This window comes from Gallus gallus, chromosome 1, assembly GCF_016699485.2.
Source record: "Gallus gallus isolate bGalGal1 chromosome 1, bGalGal1.mat.broiler.GRCg7b, whole genome shotgun sequence".
NCBI classification, from domain to species: Eukaryota; Metazoa; Chordata; class Aves; order Galliformes; family Phasianidae; genus Gallus; species Gallus gallus.
This window is the reverse complement of record NC_052532.1, coordinates 105,085,817-105,110,623: the sequence shown is the minus strand read 5'-3', so window position 1 is coordinate 105,110,623 and position 24,807 is coordinate 105,085,817. Positions and strand designations below refer to the sequence as shown.

The 24,807-nt window shown below is 42.5% G+C and overlaps 2 protein-coding genes and 1 long non-coding RNA gene across 13 annotated transcripts in view; 2 read left to right on the top strand and 1 right to left on the bottom strand.

Moving 5' to 3' along the window:
• The window catches only part of SYNJ1 (synaptojanin 1), a 61,810-nt gene extending 52,744 nt beyond the window's left edge, over positions 1-9,066 (top strand). For 7 of the 11 annotated variants that reach the window (XM_015299851.3, XM_015299854.4, XM_015299833.4 and 4 more), the window contains 3 exons: positions 509-617; positions 1,364-1,584; positions 5,882-9,066. In XM_015299851.3, the coding sequence (XP_015155337.3) occupies positions 509-617; positions 1,364-1,584; positions 5,882-6,733 (1,182 nt within the window). In that variant the 3' untranslated portion in view covers positions 6,734-9,066. Of the gene's footprint in view, positions 1-508; positions 618-1,363; positions 1,585-3,533; positions 3,558-5,881 lie in introns of all 11 variants that reach the window. The other 4 variants (XM_015299861.4, XM_046900930.1, XM_046900903.1 and 1 more) reach the window with 2 other exon arrangements.
• LOC121106698 lies at positions 8,184-11,561 on the bottom strand. Its single transcript, XR_005839501.2, has 2 exons — positions 11,338-11,561; positions 8,184-9,366 (listed from the first exon to the last, which is right to left on the bottom strand). It is a non-coding gene; the product is annotated as an uncharacterized LOC121106698 (long non-coding RNA).
• Positions 10,946-18,286, top strand: C21orf59 (C21orf59 homolog). Its single transcript, NM_001006258.2, has 7 exons — positions 10,946-11,152; positions 11,363-11,530; positions 13,476-13,543; positions 15,054-15,212; positions 15,700-15,831; positions 17,685-17,780; positions 17,881-18,286. The coding sequence occupies exons 1-7, from the start codon at positions 11,014-11,016 to the stop codon at positions 17,989-17,991; spliced, it is 873 nt and encodes a 290-aa protein (NP_001006258.1). The 5' UTR covers positions 10,946-11,013; the 3' UTR covers positions 17,992-18,286.
• The last annotated feature ends 6,521 nt before the right edge of the window (positions 18,287-24,807 follow it).

Below are 24,807 nucleotides of genomic sequence, written 5' to 3'. Positions count from 1 at the left end.
GACTCTAGCCTTCAACTGATGCAGAATTTATGTTTCACTAATCCTTCTTGCTGGGGAGCAAGAGTAATTTTTTTCCAATTAGCAAACCTATGTTTGTTAAAAGAAATAACCATAGTCTCTTATCCTTATCTTGGATCTTCTGTAAATAGACCTGGCTGTAGCTGCTGTATACAAATAGCAGGCTATAGTTATAACCCGAACAGTAGAGAGTATCTACAGCTGGTGTTGACAGTGTGTTATCAGTGTGTGCTTACTAAATAAGGTACTTACAAAATAAGGTTCTTGTTTTTTTTTTCTTAATATTTCACATACATAGGTCAAATTCTGTTACGAATTGTGACAAAATAGCAAGTGATTTTAATGTTGTTACGCTGGTAAATATTATACAAAGTAAAAGACTTGTAAAAATCCTTTGCTTTGACTTGAACACTCAATATTTTGAGAAAATATTCTCTACTATATGTATATGAAGTTGAATTTACAATCCTTTCTCTTTACTCATTATTAGACTATTCCACCTCGAGCTGGAGTTATTAGCGCACCACAAAGCCATGTCCGCCCCTCTGGTGGAAGACCAACACCTGAACCTCAAACCAAACCAGCTGAACCACCAAGGGGTAAGTTTTATTTCTTTCCAAGTGTGTATATATATACTTAGAAGTTAAATCTAAATGTCACTGTTTGATCAAGAGGTACTGTCTCTGGTTTTAACGTTTTGCTGTCTTCATTTTTCACAGATGTCTTCATTTTTTACCACAAATGAAGGTTTTCAAATGTAATAATATCTGAGAGTCTATGTTAGCGCTGATCATCAACCAGTACTGTAAAGCTTTACCAGATAGTAGGCAGCACTGGGGGAAGTCTGGGCTCACAAGGTTGATTCCAACAAGAGAAACTCTTCTATCAGATTGCTACGTTCTGGTCTAGGCTTATCAGCCTCTTTGATCAGAGATGTTCATCATGGATTATTCTCTGCAGTGGTTGCTCCATAATCATATCATTTGGCACAGGAATTATGTTTCACTCCCTAAATTGAAAGATAAGGGGTTTTTGTTGTTGTTTTTGTGTGTGTACTAACGTCAAAATACACACTTTATTATAGTGACATCAAAAATATGCTTAAATGTGACTGAAGTACATTTAAGAATAGCACATCTTCTGGCTCTGTTTTCTATCTGGAGTAATGTTTTTTTAAAGGAAATATGCTGGGCTTTTGACTTCTGATCTAGAATACCTGCCTTTTCTTGCAGCCGCTCTTGCTGCAGTTCTGTTTGCTTCCACATCCACACGTTCTCATTCATGCCATTTTTAAAGTTTCTATAACAATTCTTTTCATTGAACAATACTGAAAATATACTTGCAGGCTCCCCGTTGCTTCCTGAACCACTAAAGCCTCAGGCTGCTCCTGCCCAGCCCGTGACTCAGCCACCACCTGCGCTAAAGATGCAAGAGCCTTTGATACCCGTGGCATCACATCCACCTCAGACAAGTGCCCCACCAAGTCTGGAACCGCCCCCACAACCACCTCCTCGTAGCCGATCATCCCACACTTTGCCTTCTGAATCTGCTCCTTCACAGCAGCAAGTAAGTTTTTTAAAAAAAAGTCTATTTGTTTTTTCATTAAGTAAATTAACAGTCTGTACTGCATGCTGTACATTTAGGAGAAAGTCAAACAAATAAACAAATAGAAGGGTCAAAAGATTGGATCCATAAATCAGCTTCTGGTTGAATAATACTTAATGGCTTTTGCATTGTCTTGTAAATAACTAATATCTTGAATACTAAACTTTAAACTTAAGATTTCTTAAGACAGACCTACAACTTGTGAACAACTTGTTTTTACACTTATGTTGTCATGTCTAAACTTCTTCACTAAAGACCAATGGTATTAATTTCTACAGCATCAAGTGGTAGGCCAGTTAATCCCCACTTTTATACAAGTGCACATTCATTGAAGCTGATAGATTTGTGCCATCTTACTATCAAGAGTAAATTACTTCTTTTTTTCTGGCAATATGTTGGTCTTTTAGCCTACACTCAGCTGTGGATATTTATGACTACATAAGTTTTACATCAGCATTTTAGATCTTACCTCATCTCTGCACCTAAAGCCCACTTTCAGAAAAGCTGTTTGGTAGTACTTACTTTGTACAACAGCACGGCAGCCTCCCTGAGATGACGATTATGAATTCTATTAGAACATTTTTAAATGCTCTTCCTTTCTTTCTGCTGAATCTCTCTCTTTACCTGTTAACTTTTTTTTTTTTTCTGAAACTTTGGCCAAAGAAGGAGGATACAGGTAGAATATCAGAACTTGTGGAGTTTGCTAGAGAGCGTGAAGTTTTAACAGCAGAGAAAGTACCTGTAGGCATAAGGTACTTGAGAATGTACCACTGTCATGAATAGAAACAGATAGCATTGTGTTGCTTTTGAAAGCTTCACACCTTCTAAACGTAGTTTTACTTCTGAAAGTTTTGTGAAAGCAAGCTGTTCTTTCAAAATGACTGTGAAATGACATTTATCTGTGCGTATACACAGCAATCAGAAGTATGCTTAAAAACACTGTCAATGGCTTTTTGAGCTGCCTAATGCTGTGGCTATGTTGTTAACAATATCCCAAACAGTTTAAAACTAGTTCAGGTAGCTATTATTTTCTCTGCAATCACAATTCTGTGACTACCACAGGCTGGGCAATCACAAGGAAAAGCCCACTTTGAGCTTTGTTTATTGTCTCCAGCTTAGAGTTTTTAATTTCTTCTTTCATTATTTTAAAAAGAGTTTAGTTAAATGATGCTTCTTTCATTTTTTGATTACCATTTACAAATATGAAATTTTCTGAGAAAAGGTGTTTAAATAAATGTAGTGTCTGTTCAGGGGCAATGGATTCCAAACCCATCCTTTGATTCAGAGCTTGACTGTGATATTTAAGAAACTAAATTTTTTCTTTATAAAAATAATTGCTCGTATACAGAGTGCATATTTGGGACTTCGTAGATCACCAAGAAATATATTAAAAGTGCAAAGTAGTTATTGTATATAGAGAGGATTTACTTATTTTGAATTAAGAAGATCTGGGTTTTTGATAGAGTGAGAAGTCTTTATAGTTTTTCAGATTGAAAAGCTATAACTGTCGCTGGAAGGTTATATCAACACATTTCCCAGAAAGAGGCTGTGGTGCTTTTTATATTAATGGGTGATTAGAATTAGACTATCTGTATGCAAATTTCTATATAGACAATTTTCACAAACAAGCACAAGTCATCTATACAGTGAATGTTCATACGGAAATAAAATTAGAGTTGGCTCGAGCTGGTTTTTTTTGGACTCTTAATGGTAAAGCTTATAAATCTTACAGTAAAATACAACAGGAATTTTAAATTGTTGAAGTGTTTTTTAACAAATATTTTAATTTCATTTTCATATCACCAAGAAATGTTGTTGTTAAAACAAAGTATTTTTAACATGAGATTGCTTTGTTACTTGGATTTTCTCCCTAATGTTCTTTCCTTTGATGTCTGTTTCTCTTTCACAAGCAGGAGCAACCATCAGGGTAACAGGTATCTGCCTATTTACCAATATTGTATGTGGTCTCCATCTGTTCAAGCAGAAAGGATGTATGAATCTGCTTTTCATACATCTGCAGTCTCATCCACATTAAAATCACCCGTCCACATTAATGGATTGACTGTCATACTGTAGTTTGCTTTTTCTTTTCATAATGCAGTAAAAATTGACAGTGTTAACTGTATTTACTAGTGACATAGCAAAAATTTTGCTTCATCATCTTTAATGAAACAGTTAGATCTTATCTACGCTGTTTAGGCTGCATCTGCTGCTCATCATCTATTTGGAAAAAAACAAACAAGAAGTAGGTGTTTTGAAAGGTGATTGCAGAGAGAGTGGGGTTGGTCTCTTCTCACTGGTGTCGGGTGACAGGATGAGGGGAAATGGCCTCAAGTTGCACCAGGGTAAGTTTAGGTTGGATATCAGGAAACACTTCTTTACAGAAAGGGCTGTTAAGCACTGGAATGGGCTCCCCAGGGAGGTGGTTGAGTCACCATCCCTGGATGTGCTTAAAAACCGTTCGGATGTGGTGCTCCGAGACATGGTTTAGCGGAGGGTGGTTAGAGTAGTATGGTTAGGTCATGGTTGGACTTGATGATCTTTAAGGTCTTTTCCAACCTGAGTAATTCTGATTCTGGTTGGCAACCCCGCACATAGCAGGGGGTTGAAACTGGACGATCGTTATGGTTCATTTCAACCCAGGCCATTCTATGATTCTGTGATTCACATTTCTCCAAGAACAGAGATCTTACTGTTACCCATAGTAAAATGGGCTGAATGTTACAATTAAAATTCTGTTATACTTTGGACAATTTAAAAGCACGTGTTTCCAGAATTATTCAGACCAAATTTTGCCTACAATAAAGAGCAATTGGGATTTATAGTTTCTTTGGGATTTTGTACTTTTTGATTACTTGGTGAATGGACATAAGATTTAACCAACTTGTGCCAAGCTGCATTTAATTTGGATTCATTCTACAGTTTTACATATTTCCCCTCTGTTACTTGATGTCTTTGTTTTAGTACTATTTTATGAAATGCCGTATCCTTATAAGATGAACAATTCTGTTTATGGTTTGGTAATCTTAGGCTTCATCTATTTTAGAAACTCTCTGGCTTAGTAATGCCAGAGATGCATGTAACTAATTTTGTTCTGATAAAAACAGAAAACTTTAATATATTTGTAAGTGCTGAGAGTCTCTAAACTGAATCATCCTATTTTGTATATTAGTAAGTGTATGCATGAAGATGTGCTTCAAACTACTGCCAAAAAAATGAAGTAAAAACATTTTTGTAAAGGCTGAGGTTAGGCTACTTAATAATACTATATTTCAGTTGATAGTTTTAGCTAGTTCAACAAAGCAGTTCAACAAAGCAAACAATTTCCACGCTAACAATCTAAACTGTTTCGGTATGTTGAAGTAATGAGTTAAAATGATAGAGCTGAGAGTAGAACTCTCAGAAGCTATTTTAACAATCTTAATTGCTGCGCTTTAGCTTAATAAGGTGGAACTCCAAACTTTGTTCTGTCAGTGTCGTGACTTAGACAATCTGTAGGTAATAAATATTCTGCCTTTCTGGACAGTTGGAACAAGGTATAATGATTACACTGTTGTTTAAAAGTTTGCTTTTAAAAGATAAGGAAGGTTCATGGAGAAAACTGTCTCTCCGTTTGGTCTTATTCTAAACAATGATAACTTGCCATTTTAAAATCAAAATGTGTTTTAAAAGAAAGTCCCTCTCCCTCCTGCCAAAGATGATTGATCGTAGCTTCACATGTCAAGAAGTACTGGAGATGCCTACAAAATAGACATCTACATAGAGATGCCTAAAGCGCATACACTAATAACACTAACTTTCTCTTTCATTGTGATGCTTAAATATTGCTTTTAACATCTGCGTTAGAAACTCTCCAACAGTGAAAACTAGAGCTTTTCCTTTCGCATCTGTGCTGGGTTATCACTTGTTTAGAATATAGCACAATTGCCCAAGTTTCTTGAAGAGTTTCCAGTACCATATCCAACAGAGCTTCTGGCGAGGGTTCTGAGCTGCATGAAGCTGTGGGACAGGGAGTTAACTTTAGCTACTAGGAAGCTTTTCTTTGGAAAAGGAGCTAAGGGTTTTTTTTTTTTTGTTCCAGAAAAGAAGCAATCATTCTACAATAAACGCACTGTACAAGTTGCAGCCAAGTTGTATTGAAGTTTCAGTTTAAGCCCAAGCGCTTCTTTTCTTTTCATAGAACTGAGAAATGGGGAGATGGTAATAATCTTAAAAGCAGACGGTCGTGTGATTACTGAACACCTTGTTTTCTTTCCAGATTAAAACAAATGGAACCTATGGCACTAAACTTGAAACACAGTTAAATAGCGACCCTTTTGAAGATTTGTCATTTCAGCTGCTTGTGTCAAAGATGCAGACATCTGCTCGAACATCAGCTGTTCCAACCTTAAACCAAAAGGAAACGATGCAGTTGCCTTCCGCAACACAAAGAAATGATATTTTGAATACTGTAAGTTGCATGCCAGCAATGCCTCCTGCTCCAACCCTTAACATATCCCAGGAACACACGCGCAGCTCTCCAAATCCATTTGTTACTGGGCTGAACAGCACAAATCCATTCACTGAAAGAACGCTTACTGCTGGAAACCCATTTAGAACAGAAACTCGAGAACCTGAAATAACTTCACATTTACAGGAAGGACACGCCGCTTTCAATCCCTTCCCTTCTCTAAATCCCTCCAGTTCTAATACGAGCAAGCCTGTATTTTCTGTTGATGCACCTGAAAACAGTTTTTGCTTGCGAAGTAGATCTCTCATGGTAAAACATGTACAGCCAAAAGGATGGGTAACTTTTGACGAGGAGGATGAGAATTTCCACGTAAAGCTAAAGCCATCTAAAAGTGTTCCAGATTTTAAGCAAATCGGTTCCAGGAAGTCAGCTGGATCTCCAGATTTGCTGGGCACTGAACAAAATACTTTTCTTGGTTCAGACTTTACCTTTGGTAATGACTGGAATAAAAGTTCTACTGATTGTTTCTATACGATGCCAGCAAGAAGACCGCCTGCACCTCCTGTCCCATCGAGAGTAACCAGCAACAGATCCCCTGCAGATCCTTTCACTTCTTTGGCACCTAAGGTGTCGCCAACGCAAGATTTTACAGAAAGATAGATCTTCAAAACATATAAGAGGTTATATTTGTTGCTACGTTTATCCAGTAGAATAATTGGGCATTTGAGATTATTCTGTGTGCAATAATTACTTGGCAAATGCACTGAAACTTTACTCGTAAACAGCCACTATTATTTGTGTATAAATTTTGAATATGTATATATGGTAGAGCACAAAAAATGGTGTGAAGTTTATTAAAATCCCAACGTAATCGTATTTGAATAGACGGGAAAGAAAGAAGGATGAGCTACTAATCTCAGTAAAATATACCAATCCTGGAAATAGTTTTTTTGCCTCGGGAGCTCTCTCTGTTGCGTTCCCCTTTGTGGAATTTCAGAGAAGGGAGCTCCCTGCTGGTAGCCTTCCCACTCCCTTTTTACTGTTTTGTTAATTGCTATTTATAAGTATTTACCAAAGAGCTGCCAAAGTTTATTGAGATTTGAATGTTGACAAGTATTGTTTAGAAGTTAATTTATAACAGAAGCTATGGAGATTTGTAAGGCTTATATTTGAATTTGAGGCACAACAGGAATAGTTTAATTTCGAAATGCAAACAATACTTTGTATATTAATATATTCAATATTTGACTTTAATTTTCTGTGTCAGTACATTTCAGCTGTTAAATATTATTGTGACATATATTCACCATCATTAATTCAGAATTACTGTTCCATATCATCCATTTATTCACTGCTATTTTAGAATTTTATTTTTTTTTTCCCCACAAATTGGAAACAACTGATAGAAGTTTTCCTTCAACCTCTGGAAAAAATCCCCTTGAATTTTGATAAAGCAAGCAGTCTTTTCCCAGTTGCAGACAACATACTGCCATTAGCTCGTCCCACTCTTCTTTCATGTGTCGGAAGGGCTTTCTTGTCCTACAGAAGGACCTGGGTGAAAGAACTGGCAGTCATGTTACAGCAGCAGAGGAGAAAGTCATCTTACACGTTCCGGCTGTCCTCCCAGCATCCTTCCTGTCTACTGTTATGCTTACTGCTGAGTTTTCAAAACCTTGCCTTCAAAGGAGAGAACATTCTCTGAGCTGAATGATATCATTCTGTCACTTTTGCAGTCAAACTAAACAAGTGACCCTTCGTCCCCCAGAGGCGGTGACCGTCCCGCGTTTGGTGCTGCTTCGAGGCCAGCAAAGCCTAAGTCATGGTTCTGCACATTATGCTATAAGAAGGCAACTCTGTGCTCTTATGTTTTCTAAAGCTCACATAACCTTACATAAAACGTGGTATTTTGTTATGTCGAGGCGATTTAAAAGAACTGATTTCCTTAGCTCTGCTTACACATGTTAAAACCCCCTGCTGTTCTCCTTACAATTCATGCTATCTTGGCACATAACTTTTATATGCAGATGTGTACTTCCATCAAAAGCTGAACGTGGCACAATGTTGTCATCTCTTGGGGGACTGCAAACACCTGCCTACAACGCTCACTGGCTTTCCTTGCAAACAAGCCATACTGGTTCTGCAAAACCAGTGACCGAAACTCAACATATTAGCATTATATTTATAGCAGCAAAACACACAATGACAGTACTTTTAAAAAATCCTCAAATGCTATTGGAAGGTTATTTATAAAACGATCCACTCTTCCTTTAACACTGTCTGGTTAGCCATGAGCTGCAGTTGGATAGAGGAGTGACTATAGTGAATTTTATATCGTGCTTTTTTTTTTTTCTGTTCAGCTCATTAAACAGTACTTGTACATTTTAAACAGCAGTGGTACTCTAACCTTTGTGCTTCGGTATGTGGATTACCTTGTTTTACACTGTTGCTATAAACATCTGTGTGATCAGTGTTTTGGTATATTCTTACATTAGCAAAACATTTTGGGGGGAAACTTTTTCCTAGTGGGAGTTACGTGATAAATATGTTCTTTGTTGAATATTTAATTACAGTGATTGAAAACTACTGTCTAAAATGCACCTGGTATACAGCACCTCTGCACTATACAGGATTACGGAGATGGACAGCAAAGTACTGCAAAGATCACGAGAACTGTTCCAAAACTGTAGTGTGTGTATATATATATTGCTAACCACTGTAACGTGTATTAACGAAAAGAATTACTAGCAGAAGTTCTGAACATTACTAAGAATTAAAAATAGAAACGCTCAACACATTTACACAAATTCCATGTTCCCTGTGGTAAACTGCTCTGTTAAATGTAACAGTTTTATTGCTTGTGGCACACAATATCTATGGCTGTATACTTTACAGAACTGCAGTATTGAAACTCAGTGGCGTACAACATTCCGTATATACCCTGTGGAAGACGGTGTTGTATTAACAAAATAAACATACCTGCCCTTAAGAACTCACCTTTTCCTTTTCTCGTGATGGATGCTTCCCTGGGGCCCTGTTTACCAGAGCAGCTCTCAGTTGTTGCTCTGGGGTAGAGATGGCTGTAGCCCTCCTTTGGAGGGCTGGCAGAGACCTGGCGGGCTGTAGTCACTGGGCAGAGCGAGGAGGTAGTGCTGGCCTTGGAAATGCTCTGACTGCTATGTGAAATGAGCGTGATGCAAACCACAGTCCTTGGTAAAACGGCCAGGCCACAAGACAACGCAGGACAAGCTCGCTGCTGCACTGGCACTGCTGTACCTCCTCTTGTTCAGGCTGAACTGGATGGCAAAAAGGCTTTTTCATCTCAACCTTATGAATGGCAACTGCCTTTTAACACATGCAGTGCTTATTTTCTGTGATCTTGTGGGTGTAAGAAATTTGACAGTAAAGGCTAGGCCTTTCCTGTTGCTGCCGAAGGACCAAACTGAACAGACAGGGAGACCCCCAACCACTGCCTTGCCTCTCTCTGCACTGTGCTGCTTTGGCTATTGGCGTGGTGGCCCCTGCTTCATAGGATCACAGAATATCCCAAGTTAGAAGCAACCTGCAAGAACTGAGTCCAACTCCGGGCTCCACACAGCACCACCTCAAATTCAAACCCTGTGTCTGAGTGGTGTCCAAACACTCCTTGAACTCCAGCACTTGGGAAACTGATATCCACCTCCATCTGGAGAACCAGAGGGACATCAAGGAGACCAGAAGGGAGCAATGTGGGGACCACACAGGGACGCGAGGTCTGGGTGAGGAGTCATCCCCTTCAGACACAGATTTATTTGCTCCTTGACTCAAGTCACAACTCAAGTGACAACACCCATGGCTCTGTGCAGGACCAGCAACAAGTTGGTTGGAAGTGACCGGTTTGAGAGTACCTGATGGGGTCATGGTGGGAACTGCAATGAAGAACTGTTTCAGGTGGAAGCACTGGGAAGGAAAGGGCCTTTCAGAGTTTGTGGGGCAGAGAGCATGAATGGCTTCTTTCCTCAGATTAATGTGCATGGATTCACCCCATTGCAATATGACTGCATAAGATCTCCCTCACTGCCTGCATTTCAGGCAGAGGAAGGGGTGCTGCTGCTCAGAGGAAGGTGCATCAGTTGCTCCACACCAACACTCACGGCGTTCTGGTGGGAGCAATGGAGGGTCCAATAAAGTAAGCCTTGGTAATAGAGGGGATGGGGTTGGAAGTAAATGTTCTCATCCTAATTTCTTTCTCTGCCTTTGCAGGTGTTTTAAGAGGTTGCACTGGTGAGTACTAGAAGTGTGGATAGAACATATTTGGGTGATATCCAATGAGTTTGAAACTGCAGAACGGAAAGATAAATAAATGAGGATGTGGTGAGTCTATTTCTTTCAATGCATTTGCAATGTATCTAGTTTTCGTCAGTCTAAGCTCTAGGCTTGAACTGACTGATAGACATTTTAATACCTCCCCTGGCACAACTTGAGGCCATTCCCTTTCTCCTATAGCTGTTACCTGGGAGAAGAGGCTGACCCTCACCTCACCACAACCTCCTTTCAGGTGGCTGTAAAGAGCAATGAGGTCTATCCTGAGCCTCCTCTTCTCCACAGTGAACAACCCCAGTTCCCTCAGCCGCTCCCCATCAGACTTGCGCTCCAGACCCCTCACAGCTTCACTGCCCTTCCCTGGACACGCTCCAGGGCCTCCACGTCTTCCTTGCCGTGAGGTGCCAGGCCGCACACGGCTGCGCCGCGCTGATTGGCCCCGATGAGGGCCCTCTGTTCCGCCTAAGGCGGAAGCGGAAGCGCCGTCCCTCCTCCCCGCCCGTATCCAGGGACGCGCGTGCGTTGCTGCGGGCGCTGTGGGGGACGGGTAGCGGCTCCAACCGCCTCCCGCGCACGCGCGACGTGCCGCGGGAGCTACCGCGGGGTCCCGCCGTCGTCTCCCTGCTCGCCCCGGCCCCGCCATGGTGCGGCTGCACGTGAAGCGCGGCGATGAGAGCCAGTTCCTGCTGGAGGCGGCCTGCGGCGCCCGCCTCGCCGAGCTGGCGCCTCTCGTCGCCCGCATCTACAACGGCAGGCTGAAGGTGCAGCGGCTGTGCGCAGGTACCGGCCCGCCGCCTCGCTGCGGGTTCTGGGCCTGCGGCTGGCGGGAAGGGCCTCGCGTCCTCACAGTCCAGGGAGCGGGGATCCCCACCCCAAATCATAGGCCTTGTGCGAGCCTCGGCCGCGTATGCGTTTCCTGAGAGGGTTTTGTAAGCGGTGCGTCCTCGGTAAGGCAGGTTTCTAACCTTGTGCTCTAAACGCTTGACGAAGAGATGCAGGAGCTGGCGGAGCACGGTGCGTACTTGCCGCTCAATATGCAAGGGCTGACGGACGAGCAGATTGAAGAACTGAAGTTAAAGGACGAGTGGGCAGAAAAGTGCGTTCCCAGCGGCGGGAGTGTCTTCAAGAAGGATGAGATTGGACGGAGGAACGGACATGGTAAATAGGGTGCAGCTGGTTGTCTCTGCCCTCAGAACGTGCGTCGCCTGTGATGTCATCACAAATGTGGGAGTTGTGATTCTGAACCTTTCTTGTTTGTTTTGCCGGCCTCAATAGAATATAAAACCAGTCGGCAGTTGCATACTTAATATCTATCAGGCTAGCAGGTTAGCCAGCTAATGTTTGTTATTTACAACTACCATCCTATGAACAAACGATGCTAGAGGCATAGATTTGTTAAGTAGTATCTGTTTAATAGCATGCTTTCACAGTGAATCAGCAAAGCTATCATTTACATGGGCTTGTTTAGTTTGCAGAAGAGAAGGCTCTGGGGGGACCTCATTGTGGCCTTCCAGTAGTTGAAGGGAGCGTATAAACTGGAGGGGAACGGCTGTGGGTGGATAATGATAGAACAAGGGGGAATGGTTTTAAACTGACAGGGGAGGTTTGGGTTGGATATTAGGAGGAAGGTTTTCACCCAGTGGGTGGTGACGCACTGGAACAGGTTGCCCAAGGAGGCTGTGGATGCCCCATCCCTGGAGGCATTCAAGGCCAGGCTGGATGTGGCTCTGGGCAGCCTGGTCTGCTGGTTGGCGACCCTGCACATAGCAGGGGGTTGAAACTCAATGATCATCGTGGTCCTTTTCAACCCAGGCCATTCTATGATTCTATACATACCTAAATCCTAGATTAGGACCTCACTTAATGTTGATTTAGAAGCCTAAGTGGTGTTACATCTCTTCAGCACATATGCTATTTAACTTTGCAATTCTACGAGGTGCTGTGGCCTTAGCTCTTGGTGCACGTATCAAGCACCACTCCCCCTCCACTTTGGAGTCAGGACCATGAAGGCTGACTGTGCAGCAGAGGCTCTGCCTTCTTGCTCTCTGTTCAGTACAGCAACCCTGTAGGCATGGATTGCAGGGCAGTTCAGTTAAGGAGGAACGTGTGAATAATGCAGCATATGTAGCTTGTTCCTAATGTCTTTTTTGGGGTAAATAGTTCTTCTAACACAACACGTTCCCCAAGCAAGTTTAACCCCTCCTGAATAAAGATCTTGTAATATACAGGAATGTTTTCCCTCCTACCTCTATCAGCCAAGTGGTTGAGCCTCTCTCACGTGTCTTGGGGCACTCATTTGCATCCAGAATTGCCACAGTTACAAGCATTGAGTGGCCTTATAATAAAAATTAGCAGTCAGCCTTAACATAAAGATAGTACCCCTCTGACTTGTAGTCAGAGTCAGGCATTTATTTGTTAGCAGGTGGACAGCTTCTTAACATTAACAGTTATAATAGTGAACAGTATGCAAACGTGGGCCAAATTAAATGATGCATTTAAATGTGTAGCTGCAAACGAGTGTGATTTAATTGCATTTTTGTTTGCAAGGAGACAGTTTTTATAGCAGTCAAAATAGATAGCTGTGATATGAAACGTGCATTGTACTTGCAAATTAGTTTGAGGTTTTAATTAGGATAAAAAAAGGCAGCAAGCTCCAAGCTGTTGTTTCTGATTAAAGCACATCTGCCAGCACAGTCCACAATAGTCATATGAGTAAGTCTTGCTTTGGATTGTGGCGAGCGTGAGGTTATGGCTGTTGCTTTTTACTCAGTATTTTTGTCTTCAGTGAGGTTCCCAATATCAGTCAGATGTCTCCAGGGAAAACTGAGTTTTACTATGCCTGTGGGAAATGCTGTTTTGTTTCTTAGAGTAGTAAGAAATTTGATCCTAAAGCATCCATGTGGTAGATGGACTACAACTTAGCCGTGAAGGCATTTCTTCCTCTGTGCCTGCTTACAGTAGAGAATAACCTGGACAGGCAGTTTGCTTGGTTGTGGGGCTTTCTATGTGTGTTCTGAGTGGTGTTCCCTCTTCTTGTTTTGCTTTGTTTAGTTTGTTTTTATAGCAAATCTAGACTATTGAGTACCTATCTCTTGTTTTCTAGCTCCGAATGAGAAAATGCAGCAAGTTATAAGAAAGACCATAGAGGAAGCCAAGGCATTAATCTCCAAGGTAAGCTTTCCAAAGCAGCGTGTGATAAATGGGACTTCCCTAATAGGGGCCGCGTAGTTGCACAGCTTAATTAAAAGTGGGCTTTTTTCAGTGCAAAGGCAGGCAGTTTTTGATTGATATCCTGCAGCGATGGGAATAAGCTAAGAGAAACTGACGCTTCTGTTAATGATTTTCCTAATGGCTTCTGGCAAGCTGGTTCAACGAGTTAAAGAATCAGGTATTAAACAGCAAGCGAGTGCTGGCAGCCGAGACCTGGCTGAATGATTAAATTGCATTTAACTTCATCCCCACACTCCTAATTTGCTACTGATGCATTCTTTAGGTGAATGCTTGTCGTGTTTCCTGGTGAAAAGTTAACTGTGTACTGTGATGTTCCTGGAATAAAATACCTCTTGTTCATTAACACGGTCTTTTGACTGTTACCTATGACTAATTGAAAAACTCTGATCTCCTAGATTAAGCCTTGGTTTTACAGGCACTCAGATGTGCACTCGGTCTCAGTGTGCTTAAAGATGAGCGTAAGAGTATGCCTTGATGGGACTGCAGTCAAAGTTTACCACGTGTGGATGTTCTGCACAGTGTCTGAGCTTTCATACAACTTGGAAACACTAACTCAAGAACGTTTGTTGTCAGATTAATGTTTTGGTAAATACTTGCAAGTTATTTTCTTTTCCTCAGTCCTCTGCTTCTGGGAATCAGTAGGTGTGGAAGCCTAAAACAGCTTTAAGTCATATACAGATAGTTAATCCATTTTTAGTGTTGCCTGTGAGCTTAAATTTGCCTTCTTGACAGTTCCATTGCTGGTAAGTGCGTTAATCTTTTGAGACTGAGACCAATTTGAGTCATCAGTTAATGAGCTTTAAACGTCCACCAGGAGGCAGCATTCTCTTACTCTTTTGTTGTCTTTTACACAAACTGGAACCGTTCAATCCCTGAGGGAAAAAACTTCAGTTCTTTTCTAGATGCACCTTGTGTGGTTGGTTGGTTGGTTGTTTTCCCCCTTTGTTGCAGTCTGATTTGGAATGATCTTGGGGTCTTTCAGGTCTTTGCATGAATATGCCACACTTTACTCTTTTACTCACATTTCACCCCACACCTTACTGAAGACTCAAGTTTTAGATCCTTTCTCTGGTCCTCGCTTCAGTTTGACTCGAGTCTTGTTGGTGAATTGCAAGTACTTGGAGCAAAAGGCTTTCCATCCTGTTTCTGCAGTCATATGCATACATACTTGAGTGCCTGTATTCCACAGACATTTGTTACTATGTGCACCCTACATGATTTAGGGAATATGTTTATATATACAAATTAAGTAAATATATACATGTATATTTGTATATATATGTGTGTGTGTGTGTGTATTCCTAGTATCTTTGTATAGACAGCTGTGTTCAAATATCCCAGTGATAAACCTTTAAAATCACTGGGGAGCAAAGCCTTTCTTCATATACCTCTGTGTGTCTCTACGTGTGTGTATATAAAAAATTATCAATGACCCCTGCCTGTATTTCAGAAACAAGTTCAGGCCAACGTGTGTGTTAATCTGGAGATGGTGAAAGATGCATTGGACCAACTCCGAGGGGCTGTGATGATTGTGTATCCAATGGGATTGCCTCCGCATGATCCAGTTAGGATGGAGCTGGAAGATAAAGAAGACCTGTCGGGGACTCACGTATGCAGTCATGTTTGCGTGTTGCATGTAGTGTCTGGGTTCCATCTGTGCTATGCTGTCCTTCTCCACTTTATCAGTTAAGGTGACTTTGTTTCCACGTGCGTGAGGAATTTTGTTAAGTAGAATCGTCTGATACTTTACATGAGAGCACACCAACAGCTTAACTATAGAAATAAGATGAATGAAGTATATTTTAAATGTTACATAAAAGCTGTCTTCAAGTAAGCCTGGGACCCAATTTAAATAGCTCGTAGGTTCTTTTCAAGATCAGTATTAGAAGTTTGCTTCGCAGAGTGTTTCTGTTAAATCAAAACTGAATGGGATACGAACCTTTAATATGAAAGTGCAATAAAAGAGAGAGGTAAAGTGTAAAATCAGGTAAATCATACTGGTCTTCCTGTTAATTCCAAGTTTATTTTCCTGGAAAAAATGTCTGGTTTTAGCAAAAAAAAAAATGCACACCCTTCACCTTGTTTATTTGCTGCAGGCTGGGCTCGAAGTCATAGAAGAAGGCGAAGCGCAGTTATGGTGGGCAGGAAAAGAGTTGAAAGAAACAAAGTTGCTTTCTGACTATGTAGGCAGAAATGAGAAAACGACCATCATTGTCAAGATACAGAAAGTGAGTATCACTAGTTGACTTCTTTGTTATCCCGTCTTGGCAGTCCAATTGCATATGGTAGAGAACTGCTATTAGGTATATGAAGTGGTTTAGATTAGGTCTGGATTAAGTGCCTTAAAACGGCATCTATTTTTTATTAAGCTTTTAGTTTATTATATCCCAATTATTTTTTTTAGTAATTCCTTTGCCTATCAGTTAAATACTGCAATTTCTATTACCTGCTCCATAGAGCTTTATGAAAGTGCACCAAAGAGATACTTACACCTTGTTTTAAAGCTTGTCAGGTTGTGTTTAAACACGCACAAAAACCCAACTGGCTCTCAGTTCCATCTCAGTGCAGAGCATTAGACAGAATATCTTCCTCAACTTTTAAGTCTGTTCACTGAGAGAAAATATCTGCAACTCAGTACCTTTCTGAAAGCAGTGCCCTGAGTTTCCTGATTGCAGGTCCTCGAGTTGTCTTGGTTGTGTTGTGAACTTGTCTCCTTCGAGGACACAGATTGTATATTTGGGGCCCAAACATAGACTCTCCCGAAGTCATCGGTGAGAATTCACTGAGTGCTAGAAGGAAAAACCAGCTGCTGCACCTGCACCTCCCAGCTGTGCTGTCAGCTGTGCCTCTTAAAGCCCACAGCTGAAGTTAGTAAGAGAAATCAGACTTCTCAGACAGATGTGGTGAGACACACGTAGCTTGTGAACGTAGGTCTGAGCTATCTTCTGCACTAGTGAGCAAAAATGAGGCAAAGATTTCCCACTTCCCCTCAGTTTATAGACCTGACGCTTTAGCAGAAGGCTATCATTTAGTGTGTGCTGGCATCTGACACCACGGTCATGTTCTCACATTATCAGAATTAAGTACTAAGTTGATGGGGCTGTTGTAGTGCAGGCCTGTGCAGTTCTGCTCATCGCAGGTGAGAAAGCCTTACTCAAGGAAAGAACTTTTGGATTTTCAGTTCACTTTCAGTGTATCCCATTCGAAGGATGCATTTATGAATGTCAGATGACTGACATTTCCTCTGGGCAGTACTTGCCCATAGCTCAGAATTATTCTTGAGCTGCATTTCACTTTGATGGCAGTAAGAGCTTCTCTGCCTTGGAGAGCAGAAATGGCTACAGCAGATCTTATTATCTGCAAGCGTCTGTAATTGGATTCCTCAAAGATTCATCAAGTGACACATATTTTTGTCATTTGGAAAACCAGAATTGCTTTCTCTTTTCTGTCAGAGTGGCTGAGAAATGGTGTGGCAATTGAAGAGCCATCAAGTGCAGGCTCCCAGGAAAGTTGTCTTACTGTTTAATTAGTCGATGGACTCCTTCAGAGAATGCAAAGTAGGATGGTGTTTTTCCTACCTCGCGGTGGATGCCTGCATTCTTGAGTTGCAGAGCTAATTTAAAGCAAGCCAGACCGTTTTTGTTCCATAGGGGATTTGCCATCTCTATTTATACTGTTCTGTTTGCTATTGTTGACAATAGCTGTCATCAGCTATTCTCTGCTGTGTGCATCACTTCTTCCATGAAGATAATTGACTGGAAATTTTCTTCTTTTATTTGTAGTTACAAATAATTTTTATTTGTAGTGTTTTGTAGCTGTTTTCCTTTACCAAGTTGTAAGCCATCTTGAGGCTATGTTAGCAGAGGAGCTAAAGATGGATTGGCCCATTCTGAGACACTGGGAATGGCCTTAAAGCTGAGAGATTTCTAATGTCTTTCAGAGCAGAAGTTTAAGTAAAACGGACTCAGTAATCCTGTTTTCATTTATTTTGCTGTCCTGAAAATTTTTGCTTAGCAGCTTCTCCTGTTCTATTTTGTATCATAAATGCCATCTGAAAAAAAATGTATGCTTTCCCTTTCAGAAAGGACAAGGAGCTCCAGGACGTGAGCCTCTGATTAGCCATGAAGAACAAAAACAGATGATGCTGTATTACTACAAAAAGCAGGAAGAACTTAAGGTAACAGTGTCTTTTAACTGTCTGTGAGCTATGGTAGCACAGAGACTAAGCACAGGTTACATTCGTTACTGCTGCCTTAACCTGTTGGTTCTGTTCATAGAAACTTGAAGAGGATGACGACGATTCATTTCTAAATGCTGAGTGGGCAGACAGCCATGCTTTGAAAAGACAGTTTCATGGTGTGAAAGACATCAAATGGGGGCCAAGATGAAGCTCCACAAGCACTTTTTGCCTCTTTACACTGCTTGGTTTGCAAAGAGGGTTGTTACTGTGTGTTAGATTCTTCTGACAGAAGCTGAAGTTGTCACTTCCTTAGCAGATGCCTCTTTCAGCCTTAGGCCTTTGATACCTGTTTACATTTCTATGCAACTTTAGCAGCACTTGTCTCTGCAAAGAACAGAATAAATCCTGTTCAAGTTGAATATTTTATTAGAAACTTGTATTTTGAATATTGTGATATTAATGTATTTCATAGGTAATATAAGTAATAAATGTGTACTAAAACACTGGGTGCTGTTCTGAGCAGTCTTTAGAATCATTTCTCCAGAGCTGATTTTTAAACTCATTTTTAAATGACTTGACCACTTAACAATTACTTAAGGAAAAGTTTTATGTATAACATGAAGTTTTACATGGTAGATTTCTGTCTGCTCAATAGGGATTCTTTTCTACTGAGGTAGGTGTGTGTCCATGTCAGTTGCTGTGCAGCACAAAGCCTGACTGCCCTGAAAATCTTACGTGAGGACCAACTGGGTGTTTTAAAGAGGTGAGCCATACCTGGCTCGGGGCACTCACAGCCAGCAGTGGTATCTTCATTCACGCCCCAGAGCAGTCATCATTTTCAGTTCTGCACTGAAGAAAGGCAAACCAGCTAAGGCAGTTGGTTTGGTATTCTAGTTTTTAGCGTACTCCATGTGCCAAATTGCTCCTACATATGTATATTTGCCTTCTGCTTGAGCAGACTAGAGTACGTTCACAAGTGACCTCGATCTTAATAACAGGTGATTGCTCATAGCACATAATATGTGTCAGGTTTTGATCTGAAGTATTTTTTTTGCAGGTGCCACATCTTGGCACTGTGGTGCTAGGGCCGCCCAGCAGTTCTAACAGATTGCTTGTGTTTGCTGTCAGAATTTGCACCCACATTTGATATTTTTCCATTGCTAGTTTTTTTTGGTCTTATTCACACCCTAATCCTCTTGTCACAAGGGCTTAGTTGCAGAGACAAATGTCTGACATATTATCAACTGGAAGCTTCCTACCATGCCAAACCTGCCAGTGCAACAAGGGGGGAGCATATTCTGTGGTCATTGACTGTCCACTAAAAACACCTGCTTGTTCTTCTCTAGATTTGCAATTCTCAGTCCCCCTGGCTTCAATCTCCCTGCTTGTTTGAGTCATTGTAGAATAACAAAGTGCTTTGCTGAATATTTTTCCATTACTATGAAACAATCCTAATTTTCTTTACGTGTTAGTATGGTTGAAGAGACATTGATCAAGCTCAACTGAAGTGTTTTGTTCAACTTGTAGCTGAGAGCTACAATATATAATCGTGTAATTTAGGAAGGTGTTAATGGTGGTTTTGCTACAGTGATTGAAGTGGTCCAGTAGTTTTTTCCAAGCATCAACTTTATAGTAAGTTTTCAAGAAAAAAAATCAGTATGTCAATATTTTATCCTCATATTTTAAAACTACTTGGAATTATTTCGATGTGGCGAGAAACTACAGCAGCTTTTGAAAGAATCCCTATTTCTGCTGCTTGCTCAGATGAAAATAAGAGTCCCTTACGATTCTGTGGTGGTTTTAATTCATTCCCACAGCTCATGGCTTTTTCTCTTAACGTGTTCCTTCGCTGTCATCAAAGCATGGGGAGAAGAAAATCTGAAAACACTTAAGTTCTTAATATCGTTGGCTTTGTAATCTGCAGTGCTACGATGAGTGCTCTTGATCCATAACTAAAATTGGTAGCACTCATTGAAATCAGTATAAAATCATCAAAATGATTTATTGTAAAATTTACTAGGCCAGCTCCTGATTGCTCCTGCTGGTTGTAAGTGCTCCTTACAGACACAAACCCTCTCCCTCTTCTCCCATCTCTCACAATGCTCTCCTTCAGTGAGTTGCACATGGATGTCAATGAGTGTTTGAGGTCCTAAGCTTGAAAGCAGATTTTGCCATGAAAGTTAGTTTGGGCAGCTATATATATTTATATATGCTTTAAAAAGATATCAAATGACAGTATTTTAGGTTAACAGATAGGAGTTGTTGCAAATCTGCTTCCTTCCTTTCCAGCAATGGTCTAGGGAATTTATTTTGTTCTGATGGGCTGAAATAAGGAGGAAGTTTTTCATCCAGAGGGTGGTGACGCAGTGGAACAGGTTGCCCAAGGAGGCTGTGGATGCCCCATCCCTGGAGGCATTCAAGGCCGGGCTGGATGTGGCTCTGGGCAGCCTGGTCTGGTGGTTGGCGACCCTGCACATAGCAGGGGGGTTGAAACTCGGTGATCTTTGAGGCCCTTCGTTGAAACCAAGGCCATTCTGTGATAATGTAGGGATCTCCACTTGCGACATGACTGTACCCAGTGGTAGTAACTTATTGATGCACCCTAGAACTCTTAGGGGGGGGCACTTACCTGCTCCTCTTCATTTGAAAACAGCTTTTTACAGTTCCTTTGTCATAACTGCTCTGAGGTTAATGTCTGTGGCAGGAAGCTTCCCAGATGTTCCAGATCCATTGGAATGAATGCTTGGAAATACCCACCTGAATCCCTCTTGCAAGCAGAGCATTCATCTCAGGTCAGTGTTATTCTGAGAAGTTTGTTTGGTACACTCCCAGTCTGTAAATAGCTGCAGTCACTGTTGGCTTGTGGCCATTTCATTTAACATCCTTGAAACCAGAAGTATTCCCGAACAGTGACAACATGAAAAAGCATACAGCTCAGGATCTATATTTCCCTGGATTGCCCTCGTTAAGCAGCACATCCACAACTGTAAGCAGGTGGTTTTCCATGAGGAAACTACATCACGGTGGTGGCGTCCTCCTCCCAGCAGAGCTCTCTGGCATGTGTATCAAAGGAGCCTAAGGATTTTTGTTACATTTCCAAGACTCATTGAGAGTTATTGTTTCAGTGAAAAAGATCCCTTTCAACTCCCACTAGATGGAGGGCTCTGATCTCTGAGGTGGGCGTTTGATTATGTTGTAGTGTTGTCATTTCCTTTCTTAACGTGAGGAAAAGCTAGGCATAGGAAATAATTAACACGGAAGAAACTGCATTTTGTTCTAAATACCTTTGATCGTTGTTCTCCCTTCTCCGTGCTCACACAATGCTCTCATAGCACTCATGATAGCGTCCATATTGCTGCCGTGCTCGTTTGTTGCAACTGAAATTGAATGAACTTACTGGAAAAAGATGAAAGAGCAGTAGAACAAAGCACAGGTCTACAGGCATTTAAAGATCTGCTCCAAAGAATCAGAATTATGTGATATGAGCACTGCTCTTAGGTTTGTGAAAGCATTTTATCTTCCTTCTAAACTGCTAATTTCTGGGAGCTTGATAGCAGACGTGCCCTTCTAGAGGGAAAACCAGTTATCTGTCAAAGGCCACATACAGTGCAGCTTGGCTAAAATGTTTGTTTTGTGGCCATATCGCCATTCTGATTAGTGAAAATTTATATTACGTATTGTGGGAGTTGGTAATGTAACTGTAGTCCTTGGCACAGACTGAGGGTTCCTTGTGAAGGAGTGTTTTCGAGTGGGGCAGAGCAAGGCCTGCTCTGCCTTGAGAGATGAAGCTGGTCCTCATGGTCATTTCTTGCCCCTCCACTGAATTGCTGTGACGTCTACAAGTGTGTTCTTGTGCTTCATTCTACTGCACGAGAGCCATAGACAAAAGCCACCAGGGAGCTGTGGGTTGGCTGTTGCACTGCAGTCATACAGTGGCCTGAACCTAACACAGCCAGTGCGTTTTAAAATTGATTTTCTGATTTGTTTTCCCTCTCTCCTGCACCTTACATCATGCACTGCTGTGGGCTTTCCAAGAAGCAGAAGGGGATGGTAGGATGTGTGGTGGTAGGAGAGGCTGCAAAGGGAATATAGACATCGATCCACTGCTGGATGCAGGGGCCCGGGGGATGCAGGTAGTTGGAGCTGATGCTTTTGGAAGTGCTGACGTTGTGCTCTTGTGCAGCCTTCGTTCCTGCTCTGTACAACCTCGAGAGGTGGGAGCTGGCCCTGATGCGGCCAGAGGAGGAGACCCACTATGCTGTCAGATCACCAGGCAGCACTTCTGTGCTGTGCAGGTGATGGAGCACTGGCAAAGGCTGCCCAGAGGCTGTGGAGTCTCCTCCTTGGAGATCTTCAAAACCCCAACTGAATGTGGCCCTGGGCACCCTCCTTGAGGTGTCCCTGCTGGAGCTGGGGTTGGGCCAGATGGATCCAGAGGTTCCTGCTAACTTCAACCAACCTATAGCCTCAACGATTCCATAATGAATTGAATTGCTTGACTGTGATTGGGAACGGCGCAAGGACCGGCTGTGATTAGGAGCCATCAAGAGCAGGAGCTCTGAGCTGCCCTCCACCCAATCCAGGGTACAGCAGGTGATGGGGACAGCCTGCTCCCATCTGCCCTGTGCTGGCCACGGCAGCACCTTACTCAAAGGCCACCTGCCTGCGGCATCAAGGACAGTGCTGGTCCTCACAGTGTGTTAGTACGTCTTGTGCAGCAGCCATGGTGGGATTGCCTTCCAACTGAGGAAGTTTATAGCAAAAATAGGAAATTTGGCACTTCCTTAAGGAAAAAGAAAAAAAGGCAATTGTTGTATTTCAAGGATTAGGTCTGTGAGAGCAGCTCTCAATAAAGGCTGAGTAATCCAGCCAGCTATGATCAAATACCTATAATGGTGTAGTCAAACCCAGTTGTGAGGGAATTTTTTCCCCAGCAATCAGCATACAGCTACACCATCCCCATGCAGGGGCAGTGGGCACAGCTATGCTGTTCCATACCACCGCCTCTTTGCTTCTTATCATAGCAACAGTTTGTGTAGTTTAGGATCTGGCCCAGAATTTTCCACAGTGCCATGACCAGTCACCATTTTGGAGCTCTGCTTCTTCCTGCCTTTCCCTCATTCAGAAATGGACATTTCACCAAAGGGATATTCTTAGCAATTCCATCTTGAATTTTTGCTTAGGGTAGTTGAGAGTGGTAGGGACGTGCACAGCATCGCAAGGCCCGAAACTGCAGTCCTTGCAGCTCCACGTGCTGTGGTCAGAGCTGTTGGGAGGCTCACAAAATTGCTGAGGTTGGGAGGACCCCTGGAGGTCTGCTGGTCCTACCGCACACTGAGCGGGGCCCTGCTTCAAACGCGATCCAGCTCCAAAGCCACCACACGTAGCTGTGTCCACAGCATTCAGGCGTTAAGAAAGAAAACCAGAAGAGGCAGTTCTGTTGTCTCTGAACATAACCAAGTTTCTCAGGCTGATCGACTTGGCTGCCTAACAAAGGTGCGAGCTCTGACTGATGCTTTCCAGCTGGGATTTTGCTGTCTCTCCATGAGAAGCCACAACTTCTGCCATTTTCCATGATGTTGGAAGGCTGCCCTTGGCAGGAGAGCAGGGAGCGCCTCAGTGCTGCGGAACCACAGCGTGATGAGCACCAGTTGGATGGGACATCGCAGGCACTGACTTGGGCGCTACATCAGGACTGCACCTCAACAAAGTCTGTGTGTTACTCTTTTGCTCCCAGGCTGGCATCCGGCTTTCTGAGGAAAACCCCGGTGGTGCTTTGCAGGGCTCCAAATCTCTCTGGACAGACTTCTGCTTACTTTAGCAAGGGCCGAAGGTCAGCTTTCCTTTGTGAGCCCAAGGAAACACACCACAGATGACTTCACAACTGATACAAAATCCCCTGCCTTGGTTTGTGTTTGACTTTTCTGCATGACTGCACACCTTGCACGTAACAGGATGCTTGCAGTCAGGTAGGTATCCCTTAGGCTTCCTCATACGCGGGCAGCGCCAACGCAAAGGTTTCTATGCCTGCTTTCGGTCCTTCACTCCCTGTTCGCCCACGCAGGGCTGTGCTTTCCCAGGCCCTTCATGCTCTCCTTCCTACCAAGCCCTGCCCACACCACCTCTGCTGCCCTCGGCCTGGCTGCATCCTGGACACTGCTGGGCTCCGTTGATAAAAGGCACTGCTTCTGCACTACCAGAGCCCAGCTGGGAGCTTGGGCTGTAGCCATGTAAGTGTTGTATATGTGGCACATGGTGACAACTACTGAGAGAGTTTCAGGAAGGTTGATTTACCATTTGCCTCAGTGCAAGGATTGTTGCTGCTAAGTTCCGGGTTGTTTTGAAAACAGTGGTAGAGAACTAAAACAGCCTCACTGCTGTTGCAGTCTCAGGGCTGATGTTGGCTCCTATTGCTTTCAGATGCACATCATTCCCGCAGCCGTGTGAGTAGCCTGAGCCTAATAGCTGCATGCATGCAGAACCAGCCACACAGCCTGCAAAGTCTCCCTTATAATAGTCTTGGGCTGCTTTTCTGGGCACTGCAAGAATTTTACTGCTGGAACATCATCTTTTGATGCTCCGAAATGCCCTCCTCACGGCATTGCTGCTGACTTGCAGAACCCTCTTAAATTGTATTCTGCCCTCAGCCTGGAAGGAAGGCAGATACTGGCTGTGGTATTTCTGCTGCTTGTTTTTCCCAGGTTATACACCCCCACTAATAGCTGGCAAAACCCCATTGCTTCTTACTGCAATCCTGACACTGAAACCAGCGTGGGTCACTGTACTACTGCTTGTCTTTAATGGGCACACACCGTACTTGTCCATGAAATAAAATGCATGGTCAGGTTGGGCGGCCAGACACGTTGCCCATTATTTTTTGTTCTCCGTGCTGGATGCTTTTTCTGCAGAAGGTGTTATTTCAGAGAGATCAAAATAATTTAGTCTGAGTTTTCTTGCTTGCTTTCACTCTGACTTCCATACCACTGTGAGCAGTGAACATTTGGGCACAAGATGAAGCACTGAT